The sequence below is a fragment of the Rhinoderma darwinii genome, chromosome 7 (genome assembly GCF_050947455.1).
Source record: "Rhinoderma darwinii isolate aRhiDar2 chromosome 7, aRhiDar2.hap1, whole genome shotgun sequence".
Lineage (NCBI taxonomy): Eukaryota > Metazoa > Chordata > Amphibia > Anura > Rhinodermatidae > Rhinoderma > Rhinoderma darwinii.
In genome coordinates, this window is record NC_134693.1 from 9,751,276 (window position 1) to 9,773,190 (window position 21,915).

A 21,915-nucleotide genomic window follows, 5' to 3' on the forward strand; every position below is an offset into this window, starting at 1 on the left:
AGAGAAGGGACAGCACTTTCCCTAGTGATAGTAAAAGAAATTCATACTTACCGGCCGTTGTCTTTATGACGCGTCCCTCCTTCGGCATCCAGCCCGACCTCCCTGGATGACGCGCCAGTCCATGTGACCGCTGCAGCCTGTGCTTGGCCTGTGATTGGCTGCAGCCGTCACTTACACTGAAACGTCATCCTGGGAGGCCGGACTGGAGACAGAAACAGGGAGTTCTCGGTAAGTACGAACTTCATTTTTTTTTACAGATACATGTATATTGAGATCGGTAGTCACTGTCCCGGGTGCAGAAACAGTTACTGCCGATCGCTTAACTCTTTCAGCACCCTGGACAGTGACTATTTACTGACGTCTCCTAGCAACGCTCCCGTCATTACGGGAGCCCCATTGACTTCCTCAGTCTGGCTGTAGACCTAGAAATACATAGGTCCAGCCAGAATGAAGAAATGTCAAGTTAAAAAAGCAAGACGCATCCGCAGCACACATGACATGTGCATGACAGCTGCGGACTTCATTGCGGAACTTTGAATCTCCATTGAAGTCAATGGAGAAATTCCGCCATGAGTCCGCCACTGCTCCGCAACAGACAGAGCATGCTGCGGACACCAAATTCCGCTCCGCAGCCTCTGCTCCGCAGCGGAATTGTACGCATCGTGTAAACGAACACTGCTAAATTAAAGTGAAAGTCAATGGAGAAACGGCTCCGCTGCGGAATAACGCTGCGGAGTGTCCGCAGCGGAATTTAAGTGAAATTCCGCCATGTGTGAACCCGCCCTTATAGTAGTTATATTCCTGTATATAGGAGCAGTATTATAGTAGTTATATTCTTGTATATAGGGAGCAGTATTATAGTAGCTATATTCTTGTATATAGTGGCAGTATTATAGTAGTTGTATTCTTGTATATAGGAGCAGTATTATAGTAGTTATATTCTTGTATAGAGGGGGCAGTATTATAGTAGTTATATTCTTGTATATAGGAGCAGTATTAGGCCAAAGCCACACGTGGCGGAATTCCTCTTGAATTCCGCAGCGGACACTCCGCAGCGTTAATCCGCAGCGGAGCCGTTTCTCCATTGACTTCCACTTTTATTTAGCAGTGTTCGTTTAGACGATGCGTAAAATTCCGCTGCGGAGCATAGGCTGCGGAGAGGAATTTGGTGTCCGCAGCATGCAAGGGATGTTGCGGAGTTGTGGCGGACTGGTTGCGGACTCATGGCGGAATTTCTCCATTGACTTCAATGGAGATTCTAATTTCCGCAAGGAAGTCCGCAGCTGTCATGCACATGTTATGTGTGCTGCGGATGCGTCTTGCTTATTTGACATGACATTTCTTCATTCTGGCTGGACCTATGTATTTCTAGGTCTACAGCCAGACTGAGGAAGTCAATGGGGCTCCCGGAATTACGGGAGCGTTGCTAGGAGACGTCAGTAAATAGTCACTGTCCAGGGTGCTGAAAGAGTTAAGCGATCGGCAGTAACTGTTTCTGCACCCTGGACAGTGACTACCGATCCCAATATGCAGCAACCTGTAAAAAAAATAGAAGTTCATACTTACCGAGAACTCCCTGCTTCTGTCTCCAGTCCGTCTTCCCAGGATGACGTTTCAGTCTAAGTGACGGCTGCAGCCAATCACAGGCTGCAGCGGTCACATGGACTGCCGCGTCATCCAGGGAGGTCGGGCTGGATGGCGAAAGAGGGACGCGTCACCAAGACAACGGCCGGTAAGTATGAAATTCGTTTACTTTCACTAGGGAAAGTGCTGTCCCTTCTCTCTATCCTGCACTGAATAGAGAGAAGGGAAGCACTTTTACCGCAGTCCGCAGCAGCTAGTCCGCATCAATTTTCTGCACATTTTGGGCAGATCCGCTGCAGAATCTGCAACGCAGATTCTGTGCGGCATTGATGCAGACAGCTGCGGAGGAAAACCGCCACGTGGGGGCATGCCCTTATAGTAGTTATATTCTTGTATATAGGGGCAGTATTCTAGTAGTTATATTCTTGTATATAGGGGGCAGTATTATAGTAGTTATATTCTTGTATATAGGAGCAGTATTATAGTAGTTATATTCTTGTATATAGGGGCAGTATTATAGTAGTTATATTCTTGTATATAGAGGGCAGTATTATAGTAGTTATATTCTTGTATATAGGAGCAGTATTATAGTAGTTATTGTTGTATATAGGGGGCAGTATTATAGTAGTTATTCTTGTATATAGGGGGCAGTATTATTGTAGTTCTATTCTTGTATATAGGAGGCAGTATTATAGTAGTTATATTCTTGTGTATAGGAGCAGTATTATAGTAGTTATATTCTTGTATATAGGAGCAGTATTATAGTAGTTATATTCTTGTATATAGGAGCAGTATTATAGTAGTTATATTCTTGTATATAGGAGAAATATTATAGTAGTTATATTCTTGTATATAGGGGCAGTATTATAGTAGTTATATTCTTGTATATAGGAGCAGTATTATAGAACTTATATTCTTGTATATAGGGGGCAGTATTATAGTAGTTATTCTTGTGTATAGGAGCAGTATTATAGTAGTTATATTCTTGATTATAGGGGGCACTATTATAGTAGTTATATTCTTGCATATAGGAGCAGTATTATAGTAGTTATATTCTTGTATATAGGGGCAGTATTATAGTAGTTATATTCTTGTATATAGCGGCAGTATTATAGTAGTTATATTCTTGTATATAGGGGGCAGTATTATAGTAGTTACATTCTTGTATATAGGAGCAGTATTATAGTAGTTATATTCTTGTATCTTGGGGGCAGTATTATAGTAGTTATATTCTTGTATATAGGGGGAGTATTATAGTGGATATATTCTTGTATATAGGGGGCAGTATTATAGTAGTTATATTCTTGTATATAGAGGCAGTATTATAGTAGTTATATTCTTGTATATAGGAGCAGTATTATAGTAGTTATATTCTTGTATATAGGTGCAGTATTATAGTAGTTATAGTCTTGTATATAGGGGGCAGTTTTATAATAGTTATATTCTAGTATATAGGGGGGAGTATTATAGTAGTTATATTCTTGTATATAGGTGTAGTATTATAGTGGTTATATTCTTGATTATAGGGGGCAGTATTATAGTAGTTATATTCTTGTATATAGGAGCAGTATTATAGTAGTTATATTCTTGTATATAGGGGCAGTATTATAGCAGTTATATTTTTGTATATAGGAGCAGTATTATAGTAGTTCTATTCTTGTATATAGGAGCATTATTTTAGTAGTTATATTCTTGTATATAGGGAGCAGTATTATAGTAGTTATATTCTTGTATATAGGAGCAGTATTATAGTAGTTATATTCTTGTATATATGAGCAGTATTATAGTAGTTATATTCTTGATTATAGGGGGCAGTATTATAGTAGTTATATTCTTGTATATAGGAGCAGTATTATAGTAGTTATATTCTTGATTATAGGGGGCAGTATTATAGTAGTTATATTCTTGTATATAGGAGCAGTATTATAGTAGTTATATTCTTGTATATAGGTGCAGTATTATAGTCTTGTATATAGGGGGCAGTATTCTAATAGTTATATTCTAGTATATAGGGGGGAGTATTATAGTCGTTATATTCTTGTATATAGGGGGCAGTATTATAGTAGTTATATTCTTGTATATATGAGCAGTATTATAGTAGTTATATTCTTGATTATAGGGGGCAGTATTATAGTAGTTATATTCTTGTATATAGGAGCAGTATTATAGTAGTTATATTCTTGATTATAGGGGGCAGTATTATAGTAGTTATATTCTTGTATATAGGAGCAGTATTATAGTAGTTATATTCTTGTATATAGGTGCAGTATTATAGTCTTGTATATAGGGGGCAGTATTCTAATAGTTATATTCTAGTATATAGGGGGCAGTATTATAGTCGTTATATTCTTGTATATAGGGGGCAGTATTATAGTAGTTATATTCTTGTATATAGGGAGCAGTATTATAGTAGTTATATTCTTGTATATAGGGGGCAGTATTATAGTAGTTATATTCTTGTATATAGGGGGCAGTATTATAGTAGCTATATTCTTGTATATAGGGAGCAGTATTATAGTAGTTATATTCTTGTATATAGGGGCAGTATTATAGTAGTTATATTCTTGTATATAGGGGGCAGTATTATAGTGGTTATATTCTTGTATATAAGGGCAGTATTATAGTAGTTATATTCTTGTATATAGGGGCAGTATTATAGTAGTTATATTCTTGTATATAGGGGGCAGTATTATAGTAGTTATATTCTTGTACATAAGGATCAGTATTATAGTAGTTATATTCTTGTATATAGGGTCAGTATTATAGTAGTTATATTCTTGTACATAGGAGCAGTATTATAGTAGTTATATTTATGTACATGCACCACGGCCCTTGTGCTAGTGCTACCCCTGTATCGCCTATAGTTACACACTTAGATAGATAGATATGAGATAGATAGATAGATATGAGATAGATAGATAGATAGATAGATAGATAGATAGATAGATAGATAGATAGATAGATAGATAGATAGATAGATAGATAGATAGATAGATAGATAGATAGATATGAGATAGATAGATAGATAGATAGATAGATAGATAGATAGATAGATAGATAGATAGATAGATAGATAGATAGATAGATAGATAGATATGGCAGCTGTAATATCTATCTTAGTTGTTTATCTGTCCCTTGTACATGGGTCTAAGGCACTAGCTGTGTGACACGTGTTCACTTTGCCTTTTACATTGTGTGATTGCCTGTTAAATGGGCCTGATTATTAGCATTGATCATTCATCCATGGCGTGTATTGTCTTAACGTAATTGCGGCAGCTCTTAGGAAGTCCTGCATCTGTGCTCTTTTTGTCTCTGTAAACACTCTGGATTCAGTAGGGAAGACTGAGGTTTGGAGTTTCCCATATAGCTTACAGATCTCACATTGTTCATGGTCCAAAACCAGGGGGTGGGGGTGGGGCAAAGCTTAAAGGGAATATATCGGCGGGGTAAGGATAACTTTTATTTTGCAGTATTTAATCAATAGACCCTATAAATCATATTAGCACTGGAAATTGCACTGAAAATCTATCATTTGTAAGGTGACAACCATAGTCCATCACTATATATAAACTAAGTTGAATATATATGTAATTGAGGGCGGATTTGAATAAATGTAGTTTTTAAGTGAGATAAAACACATGCCTTTTATTTATATACAATACATAAATGTAATAGTTATAATCATGCAAGCTGAATGGGCTCTCCAGGCTGTATGTATATATAATTTAAGAATAAAAAATAAAAGAACACAAATGACAAACAAAAAATTGTGAGAAAACCAACCTGGGTCAAACTGCACAAGACTTGCGCTGGTGTGTGTGAAATCCTGTCCCAATCTAGCTGAAATCCCTTGCGCCTATGAAAATAAATATTTAATAGACTATAATATAACGTAATATTCATCTTTTTTACTTCTTGCTTCATATATAAAATTCTCAGCACAAACTTAAATATGATATAAAGCGGTTTTAACATAAAATGATAGAAAGTTTAATATTAAAATAATGAAATAATAATTATGACAATAATAACAATTAGTACTTACATAATAAATAGGTAATAAAATATTTTATATTACAATTATATTATTTTGAATAAATTTATTCCATCATCTTATATGATAAGGATTATTATTTTTGATTTAACTATTATTTTATTTGATGATGATGATGATGATGATGATTATTATATTAAAGGTTTAAGATTTTATAGTATATAATAATAATATTTATTATAGATTATTATATATTTATTATATTTAATATTGTTTATTATTTTTTTTATATTATTTAACATAATAATATAGAAAAATTTAAAATAATATAATTATTAATAAGAAATTCATAATAAATTATATATTTTTTTATATATGATAAAATAATAATAATTATTTTATCATATATAAAAAAAATATATTTATTATGAATTTCTTATTCAAAATATTTATATTATTTAAAATATTTGTACTATATTATTATGTCAAATAATATAAAAAAAATAATAATAAATAATATTAAATATAATAAATAATATATAATAATAATATAATAAATATATAATACATAATATTACTATTATTATTATATACTATAAAATCTTAAAAACCCTTAATATAATAATAATAATAAAAATAATAAATTCCCTTAATATAATAATAACAATATTAATAATAATAATATATAATAATAAAAAATAAAATAAAATTTGGCAACCTCAAGCCGCTGAACTGTATGATTGGGGTAAAAACTGAACAAGCAAAAATTCTCAACAATACTAGTAAAATAAACAAATGGTCACTGCTTAAAGGGGACTTCTATCCAGGCCTGACCAGGGATTGTAGCAGGGAGGGTTTATCGGAGCTGTCTTGTTATCTGCTTGCACACTCGTTGTGTTTAGCTTGGCTTATCGTCGTGGAGCAGATTCTAGCCGGTCTCTTATCTCAGCCTTTACATTTCCTTGCACACATCGCCACCGGTGTCCCCTCATAAATACATTTCTCTAAAGCCTAAACACCTTCCGGATTTGGCAAGCAGAAATAGGTAAAGCCTTTGCTGCAGGGAGGTCGGCTCCAAGGCCGCTTCTGTGGAAAGCCCCCAAACTTTTCTAGATTTTGCAAGATGACAAAAATATCAATTGAAGCCACAAAATCCCCAAAACTTGTAATAACCAACAGATATGACACAGGCTTATATGTTCCAGATTTCTATAATAAAGAGCATTGGAAAGCAGAACGCTGGAAATCTTAACAGTCTTGGTCATGCGTGAGCGGCTGAAAGCGTTATATACAGGACAACATGTAGAGTGACAGGTGCTTGGTGACAACTACTAATTACCGCCATTATAGTGCCCAAAGGAGTAGTCACCCCAGACGCTGAATATAAATCTGCAATATTGTACAGATATGAATTCTCCCTCTCTGATGTCTATGTGTCAGTCTTTCCTGTACTGCTGTTCTGCATAGAAATTGCCCACTCTTTGCACTTTTGTGGGGTCCTTAATGCCCTTTAACTGTTTTGTGGTTTCTTGTGGTGGCGACTCGAGTAATGACGGGGTTATACCTCGTGACAGATGCAAAAAATCTGATGTAGTTGGATATTGTGCAACTGTTGAAAAGTTGCTTGCAATTAATTTTGTGTTTGTGGTGGTTCTTTGCTTTACCATGAATAACGTGCAAATTCAGTGTAGACCAGGCCCCACTAAGTGTTTGGGCATCCACTTGGCAGATGAAGTTTAATGTAGATAAATGTAAAGTTATGCATCTGGGTACCAACAACCTGCATGCATCATATGTCCTAGGGGGAGCTACACTGGAGGATTCACTTGTTGAGAAGGATCTGGGTGTACTTGTAAATCATAAACTCAATAACAGCATGCAGTGTCAATCAGCTGCTTCAAAGGCCAGCAGGATATTGTCGTGTATTAAAAGAGGCATGGACTCGCGGGACAGGGATGTAATATTACCACTTTACAAAGCATTAGTGAGGCCTCATCTAGAATATGCAGTCCAGTTCTGGGCTCCAGTTCATAGAAAGGATGCCCTGGAGTTGGAAAAAATACAAAGAAGAGCAACGAAGCTAATTAGGGGCGCGGAGAATTTAAGTTATGAGGAAAGATTAAAAGAATTAAACCTATTTAGCCTTGAAAAAAGACGACTAAGGGGGGACATGATTAACTTATATAAATATATTAATGGCACATACAAAAAATATGGTGAAATCCTGTTCCTTGTAAAACCCCCTCAAAAAACAAGGGGGCGCTCCCTCCGTCTGGAGAAAAAAAGGTTCAACCTGCAAAGGCGACAAGGCTTCTTTACTGTGAGAACTGTGAATCTATGGAATAGTCACCGCAGGAGCCGTCACAGCAGGGACAGTAGATGGCTTTAAAAAAGGGTTAGATAATTTCCTAGAACAAAAAAATATTAGCTCCTATGTGTAGAAATTTTTCCTTCCCTTTACCCGTCCCTTGGTTGAACTTGATGGACATGTGTCTTTTTTCAGCCGTACTAACTATGTAACTATGTAACTATGTAACTATGTAACATTACTAATGGCAGCTATTGCAATGTCTATAGAAGGTGTCATCCAGCTTTTCACAGAACCTGAATGGTATATAAATCTTCATTGTTAAGCACTTATAGTAATATTTCAGCCCGTGCTCTCCTACTCCTCTGCCTGTGTAAATATCTCGCCTCATATCTGTGGTATCTAAAGAGAATGTGTCAGTATGAAGAAATTGACAACTGGGTGTTACTATTGCCCTTGTAAATGTGGTGTGTCCGTACACAGTCCTAACTAATTGCCGTTAGGCAAAAAAGCCCTGTTTTCCAACTGCCATGAAAGATAATAAATAAATAAAGTAAATTCTTTAATGTGCTATATATAGCAATAGGACAGACCACATGAAAGTTAAAAATATCACTGCTTGATTGCCGGGTAAACGTATGCAAGACTGCTGTCCATGCACTAGTGTGATACACCTATGAACCAACGTGCCACGACCGCTGACTTAGCCGTCAGTGGTTATAGTGTGTAATTTAGTTTAACCAGCAAGCAGGAATTAAAAATTGAAGAGCCCCCCCGACATGTTTCGTTACTGCTGTAACGTCCTCAGGGGAAATGGGGCTAATGGCGACGCGCCGGGAAATCCTCCCCTCTTGTAAAGTCCGTCTATGACGTAAACCAAAGTACGTCAGTATACACTCCCAATCACCGAGAGCGAAAGAGTACCAGCCTCCACAGCTGATCCGTGGGCCAATAGGAGGCCATTCATGGAACCAATCAGCCATGGGGAGGTGCGCAGGCGCACACTTGCCGATCGGAAACATAGTCCAAAAGAAGTCCTATAGTGATAGACTGATTATACAGCGTCTATGCTGGTACAATAGAGGACCACGCATGCGCAGTGATACAAAATCACAACTTAGAGAAAAATAAGATAAGATTACAGTGTAAGTGGAAAGTATAAAGTAGGCAGTGACGCCTGTGTATGCATAGATGGATAGGACTTCATTTCGCTAAAACGAAGGAAACGGAGCACCGTTGGTAAATGATATAAAGAACCTAATCATACAGTAGGACCTATATGTTTATCCAAGATAAGGACAAACATATGGTCTCCACTTTATTAGGAGATGGGAGCATGGACTAATGGGAAACGGCAGTGTGCGTAGGGCACATACATATCATGAGGGACATAGTCTGAGGAGTCAATAGTTTGTGGACAAATGCACAGCATATGCAAGGATCACGATAAAAGTGACGCATGCGCAGGTAGATGATATCCAGACTTAGAGTAAGTAAGGTATGAATTCATGAATTCAGCGGACTTGTTTTACCTGGAATAAAGATATAACCAAACATCACAGTGCCCGAGGCAGAGCGAGAAGTAAATGATGCAATTAATACATTAGGGAGCATAAGTAGATAAATCTCCATTTCACTCTGCATCGGAATCGGATGCGGATAGGCTACAGGAATTACAAAGTCCATTGGGTTAACTAAATGTCAGATGAATATCAATTGCAAATATTGATTCCAAATTAAGAGGGGAGAATATGGGGGCCGCCATAAAAATGTGGTCCTAGATAGTGTAAACTTTATGAGAGAAACTTGTGAGATTTACTAAAGTATCCATAATCAAGAACAGGTATATGGCTACACTATCCACTAGTATATCAATTAATCAATAAGTGTGTAAAAACACATATAGGAGAGAAACCACAATGCGCATTAGGGACACGTAATCAAGAGCTCCAAATAAAAAACAGAAACAGCGTCAGAGAAAAGCAGTGAAGGTGAACCCCTCATTCAAGCCCTGCGGGGTCAGGGTGCCGAGCCGATGAATCCACCGTGCCTCCTCTTGTAGGAGTCTACGATCTAAGTTACCCGCCCTGGGGCCCAGTTTGAGCTGGGCAACACCCCAGAATTGTAACAATCGAGTATCACCCCCATGAAATTTATGGAAATGCCTGGATAAAGTAGTATCTTCTTTATTATTAATGGTACTCCGATGTTTGGAGATACGTCTCCTCAATTCCTGAACGGTCTTGCCCACGTACAACTTAGGACATGGGCATTTCGCTATGTATATAACTCCACTAGATTGGCAGTTGATAAATTGTTTAATCTCATACAGTTTACCATCCACTGGATTGGTGAAATTCTTAACTGTTGGCATGAGATGGCAAAAGGAACATTTGCCACATGGATGAGAACCTTTGACTGATCTTTTTAGCCAACTAGATGGAGCACTAGATCGTCTAGAATGATGGCTATGTACTAGGAATTCCCGCAGATTTTTCCCCCTGCGGTAGGTAATGCTGGGACTCGCTGGAATTGCATCCCTAAGGTCAGGGTCAGCAGTGAGTATCGACCAATGTTTCCGTAAGATATTAGTGATTTGAGGAGAGCAAACGTCAAAAGTACCTATACAACGTATGGCATTGGATGATCTAGATGTAGTACGTCTGGCATCTTTATCTAGAAGTAAACTAGGTCTATCAGATGCCTTAGCCCTGGCATAGGCCCTATGTAGCCACTTTTTGGGGTAACCTCGGGCTAGGAATTTATAATATAGACCGTCGCATTCAGTTTGGAAGGATAAGTCGTTGGAACAGTTTCTCTTGGCTCTCAAATATTGGCCGATAGGAATTCCTTTTTTGAGAGCAGGTGGATGATAGCTGTCCCAATGAAGGAAGCTGTTAGTGGCTGTTACTTTACGGAAAATGTCAGTTTGGACACTGCCACCAGGGTCCAAAGAGATCTTGAGATCGAGAAAACTAATCTCATGATTATGTATCTCATAAGTGAATCTCATTCCAATTGTATTGTGGTTAAGTATAGACATGAAGTCAGTGAAGGTATTGACATCTCCATCCCAAAGGATGAGAATATCGTCAATATAACGCCCCCAAAATAAAATGTGAGAGGTGAAAAAAAGTAAATCATCTGTGAAAACAATAGTGTCTTCCCACCACCCTAGAAATAAATTGGCGTAAGTTGGAGCACAGACAGTACCCATGGCCGTGCCCTTTGTTTGGTGATAATATTTTTTGTCGAAGACAAAAAAATTATGTGTGAGCAAAAAACGTAAGAGTGATAGAACAAATTCATTGTGTAATTGGTATTGTGTGCCTTTGGTGTTCAGAAAGTGTTTGACAGCAATAAGGCCTAAATTGTGCTGGATATTCGTGTACAATGACTCCACGTCTATACTGGCTAACATGGTGGTAGGGGTAACATGGATCTCTTGGATCCTGGTGACAGTGTCTTTGGTATCTCTTAGATAGGAGGATAGAGAGGAGACAAATGGTGACAAAATCTCGTCTACATACAGGCTAATGCCCTGGGTCAGGTTATCATTCCCTGATACAATCGGCCTACCAGGAAGGGGACGAGTGGCCTTATGGACTTTGGGCAGTGCATAAAATGTTGCCAGAGTGGGCGTTGGATTGTATAGCCGTTTAAATTCATCAGGGGTGATGAGTCTGTTTTTTTTAGCATCATCAAGAAGAGCAAAAAGCTCTACTAAAAATACATCGGTGGGATTGCTCCCAAGAATGGTATAAGTCGTGTTATCATCGAGTAATCTATGGACCATGGCAACATAGTCACCCTGGTCCATGATCACTATATTACCTCCTTTATCGGAGGGTTTTATAACCAATTCCTCATTCCTGCACAACTCGTCCAGGGCCTTTCTCTCACTATCACTGAGGTTACCAAAAATCCTTGATCTATCCCCTTTAAGTTTCTTTAAATCGTGACACACCATTTTAACAAAGATGTCGATGTGACTATACTGTGAGAAGGGTGGAGTAAGTTTAGATTTGGGTCTCAGGGATGAGAGAGGGCCGACAACCGAGGTAGCCCCAAATTCATTTTCATATAGTAGATCTTCCAGGTCCCTAAGTGTATTGGCTTCCTCACGATTCTGACTGGTACAGTCATATGCACTACTTTTGAAATATTTATGTAGGGCTAATTTCCTCGCAAACAAGTTGATGTCCTTAGTCCATATAAATTCGTCGTATGGAGGAGTGGGAGTATATGACAGTCCCTTACGTAACAATGTTTCTTGGTGAGGATTCAAATTACAAGAGGATAGATTAAATATCTGCATCTCCTCGTCCCTCAGTGTATCATTGCTAGGTGTTATGGTTTTGTGCCCCATCGTGCATTGACTGGTCCTAAAAAAGGAAAAATAGTCGGCGGAGTCGTAGAGATATTGCCAGCGTTGTTCCCTGAATATGGGGTTACATTTGTGCCAATGGGTTGAGGAGTGGGCGGTATACTCAAGATGCTTGAGAGAGATACAGGAACAGATGTAAAGGAGGTAGACTGCGAATTGGAGGTGGTAGGTGCACATGACTTAGTGCGATAGGGAAAATCTATTGTGGTTTGCTTTGGTGCCACAGGTGTTCTTTTAGACAGACTTGGTCTGTTATTCTTAATTTTACGTTTTGTTCCCAATCTCAAACTGTCACTATGCTGCCTTGATTCATCCGTACCAGAAGTATCTGATTCAGAGAAATCAGTAAAGACAGTGGTGCGTTTCGGAGGAGGGTATTGCCGTGTTTTGTATGTATACACCTGTCCTATATCAAAGTCCCTGCGGTCACGGATATATTTCCGGTGCTTGCGTTCTTTAATTTCTCCCTGTAATTTTTCAATATTGTTCTGTAATTTGTTTTCAGCCACATTAAATTCAGGACTAGACTCAAACACCCTAATGTCAGCTATCTCCTTTTCCAATTGGACTCCAATTTTATTGTGATTTTGTTTTTCAAAATCCAGGAGATAATGAAGCATCCGTAAGGAGCTATCAGTTAGCCATGGTCCATAGATTACTCGATGATAACACGACTTATACCATTCTTGGGAGCAATCCCACCGATGTATTTTTAGTAGAGCTTTTTGCTCTTCTTGATGATGCTAAAAAAAACAGACTCATCACCCCTGATGAATTTAAACGGCTATACAATCCAACGCCCACTCTGGCAACATTTTATGCACTGCCCAAAGTCCATAAGGCCACTCGTCCCCTTCCTGGTAGGCCGATTGTATCAGGGAATGATAACCTGACCCAGGGCATTAGCCTGTATGTAGACGAGATTTTGTCACCATTTGTCTCCTCTCTATCCTCCTATCTAAGAGATACCAAAGACACTGTCACCAGGATCCAAGAGATCCATGTTACCCCTACCACCATGTTAGCCAGTATAGACGTGGAGTCATTGTACACGAATATCCAGCACAATTTAGGCCTTATTGCTGTCAAACACTTTCTGAACACCAAAGGCACACAATACCAATTACACAATGAATTTGTTCTATCACTCTTACGTTTTTTGCTCACACATAATTTTTTTGTCTTCGACAAAAAATATTATCACCAAACAAAGGGCACGGCCATGGGTACTGTCTGTGCTCCAACTTACGCCAATTTATTTCTAGGGTGGTGGGAAGACACTATTGTTTTCACAGATGATTTACTTTTTTTCACCTCTCACATTTTATTTTGGGGGCGTTATATTGACGATATTCTCATCCTTTGGGATGGAGATGTCAATACCTTCACTGACTTCATGTCTATACTTAACCACAATACAATTGGAATGAGATTCACTTATGAGATACATAATCATGAGATTAGTTTTCTCGATCTCAAGATCTCTTTGGACCCTGGTGGCAGTGTCCAAACTGACATTTTCCGTAAAGTAACAGCCACTAACAGCTTCCTTCATTGGGACAGCTATCATCCACCTGCTCTCAAAAAAGGAATTCCTATCGGCCAATATTTGAGAGCCAAGAGAAACTGTTCCAACGACTTATCCTTCCAAACTGAATGCGACGGTCTATATTATAAATTCCTAGCCCGAGGTTACCCCAAAAAGTGGCTACATAGGGCCTATGCCAGGGCTAAGGCATCTGATAGACCTAGTTTACTTCTAGATAAAGATGCCAGACGTACTACATCTAGATCATCCAATGCCATACGTTGTATAGGTACTTTTGACGTTTGCTCTCCTCAAATCACTAATATCTTACGGAAACATTGGTCGATACTCACTGCTGACCCTGACCTTAGGGATGCAATTCCAGCGAGTCCCAGCATTACCTACCGCAGGGGGAAAAATCTGCGGGAATTCCTAGTACATAGCCATCATTCTAGACGATCTAGTGCTCCATCTAGTTGGCTAAAAAGATCAGTCAAAGGTTCTCATCCATGTGGCAAATGTTCCTTTTGCCATCTCATGCCAACAGTTAAGAATTTCACCAATCCAGTGGATGGTAAACTGTATGAGATTAAACAATTTATCAACTGCCAATCTAGTGGAGTTATATACATAGCGAAATGCCCATGTCCTAAGTTGTACGTGGGCAAGACCGTTCAGGAATTGAGGAGACGTATCTCCAAACATCGGAGTACCATTAATAATAAAGAAGATACTACTTTATCCAGGCATTTCCATAAATTTCATGGGGGTGATACTCGATTGTTACAATTCTGGGGTGTTGCCCAGCTCAAACTGGGCCCCAGGGCGGGTAACTTAGATCGTAGACTCCTACAAGAGGAGGCACGGTGGATTCATCGGCTCGGCACCCTGACCCCGCAGGGCTTGAATGAGGGGTTCACCTTCACTGCTTTTCTCTGACGCTGTTTCTGTTTTTTATTTGGAGCTCTTGATTACGTGTCCCTAATGCGCATTGTGGTTTCTCTCCTATATGTGTTTTTACACACTTATTGATTAATTGATATACTAGTGGATAGTGTAGCCATATACCTGTTCTTGATTATGGATACTTTAGTAAATCTCACAAGTTTCTCTCATAAAGTTTACACTATCTAGGACCACATTTTTATGGCGGCCCCCATATTCTCCCCTCTTAATTTGGAATCAATATTTGCAATTGATATTCATCTGACATTTAGTTAACCCAATGGACTTTGTAATTCCTGTAGCCTATCCGCATCCGATTCCGATGCAGAGTGAAATGGAGATTTATCTACTTATGCTCCCTAATGTATTAATTGCATCATTTACTTCTCGCTCTGCCTCGGGCACTGTGATGTTTGGTTATATCTTTATTCCAGGTAAAACAAGTCCGCTGAATTCATGAATTCATACCTTACTTACTCTAAGTCTGGATATCATCTACCTGCGCATGCGTCACTTTTATCGTGATCCTTGCATATGCTGTGCATTTGTCCACAAACTATTGACTCCTCAGACTATGTCCCTCATGATATGTATGTGCCCTACGCACACTGCCGTTTCCCATTAGTCCATGCTCCCATCTCCTAATAAAGTGGAGACCATATGTTTGTCCTTATCTTGGATAAACATATAGGTCCTACTGTATGATTAGGTTCTTTATATCATTTACCAACGGTGCTCCGTTTCCTTCGTTTTAGCGAAATGAAGTCCTATCCATCTATGCATACACAGGCGTCACTGCCTACTTTATACTTTCCACTTACACTGTAATCTTATCTTATTTTTCTCTAAGTTGTGATTTTGTATCACTGCGCATGCGTGGTCCTCTATTGTACCAGCATAGACGCTGTATAATCAGTCTATCACTATAGGACTTCTTTTGGACTATGTTTCCGATCGGCAAGTGTGCGCCTGCGCACCTCCCCATGGCTGATTGGTTCCATGAATGGCCTCCTATTGGCCCACGGATCAGCTGTGGAGGCTGGTACTCTTTCGCTCTCGGTGATTGGGAGTGTATACTGACGTACTTTGGTTTACGTCATAGACGGACTTTACAAGAGGGGAGGATTTCCCGGCGCGTCGCCATTAGCCCCATTTCCCCTGAGGACGTTACAGCAGTAACGAAACATGTCGGGGGGGCTCTTCAATTTTTAATTCCTGCTTGCTGGTTAAACTAAATTACACACTATAACCACTGACGGCTAAGTCAGCGGTCGTGGCACGTTGGTTCATAGGTGTATCACACTAGTGCATGGACAGCAGTCTTGCATACGTTTACCCGGCAATCAAGCAGTGATATTTTTAACTTTCATGTGGTCTGTCCTATTGCTATATATAGCACATTAAAGAATTTACTTTATTTATTTATTATCTTTCATGGCAGTTGGAAAACAGGGCTTTTTTGCCTAACGGCAATTAGTTATTATTGTGTATTGCGCCCACCAACTACCCAGGATCTTTTTCATTTTTTGTCAGTCCGTACACAGTCCGGCACGGTCCAATCACTGGCAACTGTGTCAGACTCTGTAGAGACACATCCTAATGACAAAGGAAATGGTAACATTCAGTTGTGAATTAATTCATACATTTCCAGGAGGATTAACACAGGAACGACATAACGTAAAGTAAAAAAAACAACTTACTCAAGAATTATTTAATCTGGAAAACAAGTACTTACTAAAACAGACATGTCATAGGAGCTGACAGATCCTCTATACTACACCACACAAGAGAGCTGACAGATCCTCTATACTACACAGGAGAACTGACAGCTCCTCTATACTACACCACACAGGAGAGCTGACAGCTCCTCTATACTACACCACACAGGAGAGCTGACAGCTCCTCTATACTACACCACACAGGAGAGCGGACAGATCCTCTATACTACATCACACAGGAGAGCTGACAGATCCTCTATACTACACAGGAGAACTGACAGCTCCTCTATACTACACCACACAGGAGAACTGACAGATCCTCTATACTACACCACACAGGAGAGCTGACAGATCCGCTATACTACACCACACAGGAGAGCTGACAGATCCTCTATACTACACCACACAGGAGGGCTGACAGATCCTCTATACTACACCACACAGGATAACTGACTGATCCGCTATACTACACCACACAGGAGAACTGACAGATCCTCTATACTACACCACACAGGATAACTGACTGATCCGCTATACTACACCACACAGGAGAGCTGTCAGCTCTTCTATACTACACCACACAGGAGGGCTGACAGATCCTCTATACTACACCACACAGGAGAGCTGATAGCTCCTCTATACTACACCACACAGGAGAACTGACTGATCCGCTATACTACACCACACAGGAGAGCTGTCAGCTCTTCTATACTACACCACACAGGAGGGCTGACAGATCCTCTATACTACACCACACAGGAGAGCTGATAGCTCCTCTATACTACACCACACAGGAGAACTGACAGATCCTCTATACTACACCACACAGGAGAACTGACTGATCCGCTATACTACACCACACAGGAGAGCTGTCAGCTCTTCTATACTACACCACACATGAGGGCTGACAGATCCTCTATACTACACCACACAGGAGAGCTGATAGCTCCTCTATACTACACCACACAGGAGAACTGACTGATCCACTATACTACACCACACAGGAGAGCTGTCAGCTCTTCTATACTACACCACACAACACAGGAGAGCTGACAGCTCCTCTATACTACACCACACAGGAGAGCTGACAGATCCTCTATACTACACCACACAAGAGAGCTGACATATCCTCTATACTACACCACACAGGAGAACTGACATCTCCTCTATACTACACCACACAGGAGAGCTGACAGATCCTCTATACTACACCACAGAGAAGAGCTGACAGATCCTCTATACTACACCACACAGGAGAGCTGACAGATACTCTATACTACATCACACAGGAGAACTGACAGATCCTCTATACTACACCACACAGGAGAGCTGACATATCCTCTATACTACACCACACAGGAGAGCTGACAGATCCGCTATACTACACCACACAGGAGAGCTGACAGATCCTCTATACTACACCACACAGGAGAGCTGACAGATCCTCTATACTACACCACACAGGAGAGCTGACAGATCCTCTATACTACACCACACAGGAGAACTGACATATCCTCTATACTACACCACACAGGAGAGCTGACAGATCCTGTATACTGCACCACACAGGAGAGCTGACAGATCCTCTATACTACACCACATAGGAGAGCTGACAGATCCTGTAAAGGATCTGCCAGGCACTACGTCTGGGTATACTCCCAGGATTAATCAGTCGACACCTGAGGCCAGACCTCTGAGACTGACACCTGCTCCCACCAATCAGGGTGGCAGGCTCAGGAGTGGGAGAGCCTATCGCGGCCTGGTCAGTCAGAGTTAGTTCCGCCCCCTGTCCATTTATACCTGCCGTTTTCTCTTCCTCCTTGCTTGTTATTCTTCTTGGATTCCTGGCCCCACTGCTGCCTTGCTCCAGCCTGCTTCTGCCGTGCTTCTGCCTTGCTTCAGTTCCGTTTATCCTGCGTTGCTCTGCCCCTGGCTTGCTTCTGCTCCGTGCTCCCGTTTGTATACTCCACTACTTCCTGATCCTGACTGGCTCATTCACCGCTCCGTTTCCTCGCGGCGTTCCGTGGGCTACTGTATTCCCTTGCGTGTTCCCTGTTTGTACTCCCTTGCACTTAGACAGCGTAGGGACCGCCGCCAAGTTGTACCCCGTCGCCTAGGGCGGGTCGTTGCAAGTAGGCAGGGACAGGGTGGTGGGTAGATTAGGGCTCACTTGTTCCCTTCACCTCCTTCCTGCCATTACATAATAACAAGCCCTTACCTAGTCTACCATTTCTTCTACGCTGACGCTATCATGGACCCCTTGAGACCCTGACCCAGCAGATGCAGGGCCTCTCCCTACAGGTCCAGGCCCTGGCTCAGAGGGTCAATCAGTCTGACGCTGCCTTTGTAGTACCCCTCACCTCACCTTTAGAACCCAACCTCAAGTTACCTGACCGGTTCTCAGGGGACCGTAAGACTTTTCTCTCCTTCCGGGAGAGTTGCAGACTTTATTTCCGCCTAAGACCTCACTCCTCAGGTTCCGAGAAACAGCGGGTCGGTATCATTATATCCCGACTCCAGGAAGGGCCCCAAGAGTGGGCCTTCTCCTTGGCTCCTGACGCCCCTGAACTTTCCTCCGTTGATCGGTTTTTCTCTGCCCTCGGTCTCATTTACGACGAGACTGACAGGACTGCCTTAGCCGAGAGTCAGCTGGTGACCTTACATCAGGGTGGGAGACCTGTTGAGGAATACTGTTCTGATTTTAGAAAGTGGTGCGTAGCTTCTCGGTGGAACGACCCGGCCCTAAAGTGCCAGTTTAGGTTAGGATTATCTGACGCCCTGAAGGATCTGCTGGTTAGCTACCCCTCTTCTGACTCCCTAGACCAGGTTATGGCCCTAGCAGTACGACTTGACCGACGTCTCAGGGAACGTCAGCTTGAACGTTTCAATGTTTTCCCCTCTGACTGCCCTGCGATTCCCCCCGAGGTCCCGTCTCCTCGCTCTTCCACGGAGGACTCGGAGGTACCTATGCAGCTCGGGGCCTCCATGTCCCCTCGACAACGTAGAGAGTTTCGCAGGAAGAATGGTCTCTGCTTCTATTGTGGGGACGACAAGCATCTACTGAACACCTGTCTCAGGCGCAAGAATAAGCAGCCGGAAAACTTCCGCGCCTAAGTGATCACCGGGGAGGTCACTTGGGCGCACAGGTATTTCCCGTTAATACTAAACGCAATAAGATTTTGCTTCCCTTTCAGGTCTCGTTTGCTGGCCGGTCTGCCACTGGCAGTGCCTTCGTGGATTCAGGCTCATCTGCTAATATCATGTCTGTGGAATTTGCTATGTCTCTAAAGATGCCTTTTATTGATTTACCTTATCCTATCCCGGTAGTGGGTATCGACTCCACTCCTCTTGCTAATGGTTATTTTACTCAGCATACTCCTGTTTTTGAACTCCTGGTTGGCTCCATGCATTTGGAGCAGTGCTCTGTACTGGTGATGCAGGGATTATCGTCCGATCTGGTATTAGGTCTTCCCTGGTTGCAGCTGCATAATCCCACGTTTGATTGGAATACTGGGGATCTCACCAAATGGGGTAGTGATTGCCTGATGTCATGTCTTTCGGTTAACTCTATTTCTCCCCGGGAGGAGGTAAACACGCTTCCTGAGTTTGTTCAGGACTTCGCTGATATGTTTTCTAAGGAGGCCTCCGAGGTGTTGCCCCCTCATAGAGATTACGATTGCGCCATCGATTTGGTGCCTGGTGCCAAGCTTCCTAAGGGGAGGATATTTAATCTTTCATGTCCTGAACGTAAAGCTATGAGGGAGTATATCCAAGAATGCCTGGCCAAGGGTTTCATTCGCCCCTCGACTTCTCCTGTAGGTGCTGGCTTCTTCTTCGTGGGGAAGAAGGATGGTGGTCTTAGGCCGTGCATTGATTATCGGAACTTGAATAAGGTCACAGTAAGGAACCAGTATCCCCTTCCTTTGATTCCGGATCTTTTTAATCAGGTTCAGGGGGCCCAATGGTTCTCTAAGTTCGATCTACGGGGGGCATATAACCTTATCCGCATCAAAGAGGGGGATGAGTGGAAAACTGCGTTCAACACGCCCGAAGGTCATTTCGAATACCTAGTCATGCCCTTTGGGTTGTGTAATGCCCCTGCCGTCTTCCAGAATTTTATTAATGAAATTCTGAGAGATTACCTGGGTAATTTTCTTGTAGTGTACCTTGATGACATACTGGTGTTTTCCAAGGACTGGTCCTCGCACGTGGAGCATGTCAGGAAGGTCCTCCAGGTCCTTCGGGAAAATAATCTGTTTGCGAAGACCGAAAAATGTGTGTTTGGGGTACAGGAGATACCATTTTTAGGTCAAATCCTCACTCCTCATGAATTCCGCATGGACCCTGCCAAGGTTCAGGCTGTGGCGGAATGGGTCCAACCTGCCTCCCTGAAGGCGCTACAGTGTTTTTTGGGGTTCGCTAACTATTACAGGAGATTTATTGCCAACTTCTCGGTCGTCGCTAAGCCTCTTACGGACCTCACTCGCAAGGGTGCTGATGTCCTCCATTGGCCCCCTGAGGCCGTCCAGGCTTTTGAGACCCTCAAGAAGTGCTTTATCTCGGCCCCCGTGCTGGTTCAGCCCAACCAAAGGGAGCCATTTATTGTGGAGGTTGACGCGTCCGAGGTGAGAGTGGGGGCCGTCTTGTCCCAGGGTACCAGCTCCCTCACCCATCTCCGCCCCTGTGCTTACTTCTCTAGGAAGTTTTCGCCCACGGAGTGTAACTATGATATTGGCAACCGCGAACTTTTAGCCATTAAATGGGCTTTTGAAGAGTGGCGTCACTTCTTGGAGGGGGCCAGACACCAGGTAACGGTCCTTACTGACCACAAGAATCTGGTTTTCCTAGAATCTGCCCGGAGGCTTAATCCTAGACAAGCTCGTTGGGCACTGTTCTTTACCAGATTTAATTTCTTGGTTACCTATAGGGCTGGGTCCAAAAATATTAAGGCTGATGCACTGTCACGTAGTTTCATGGCTAATCCTCCTTCTGAGAAGGATCCTGCTTGTATTTTACCCCCTGGTATAATTGTTTCTGCCACTGATTCTGACTTAGCCTCTGACATCGCGGCTGATCAAGGTTCAGCTCCCGGGAACCTCCCTAGGGACAAACTGTTTGTCCCCCTGCAATACCGGCTAAGGGTACTCAGGGAAAACCATGACTCCGCTCTATCTGGTCATCCTGGCATCTTGGGTACCAAACTCCTCATTACCAGAAACTATTGGTGGCCTGGGTTGCCTAAAGACGTTAGGGCTTACATCGCCGCTTGTGAGGTCTGTGCTAGGTCCAAGACCCCTAGGTCCCGACCTGCGGGCTTACTACGTTCCTTGCCCATTCCCCAGAGACCTTGGACCCATATCTCCATGGATTTTATCACCGATTTGCCTCTATCTCAGGGCAAGTCGGTGGTGTGGGTGGTAGTAGACCGCTTCAGCAAGATGTGCCACTTTG

At 41.7% G+C, this 21,915-nt stretch overlaps 1 protein-coding gene across 1 annotated transcript in view; it reads right to left on the minus strand.

The window, feature by feature from the left end:
- Positions 1 to 21,915, minus strand: part of LOC142657032 (FRAS1-related extracellular matrix protein 1-like) — a 144,050-nt gene that overhangs the window by 15,635 nt on the left and 106,500 nt on the right. The window contains exon 28 of the mRNA XM_075832081.1: positions 5,368 to 5,440. Coding sequence (XP_075688196.1) covers positions 5,368 to 5,440 — 73 coding nt within the window. The remainder of the gene's footprint in view (positions 1 to 5,367; positions 5,441 to 21,915) is intronic.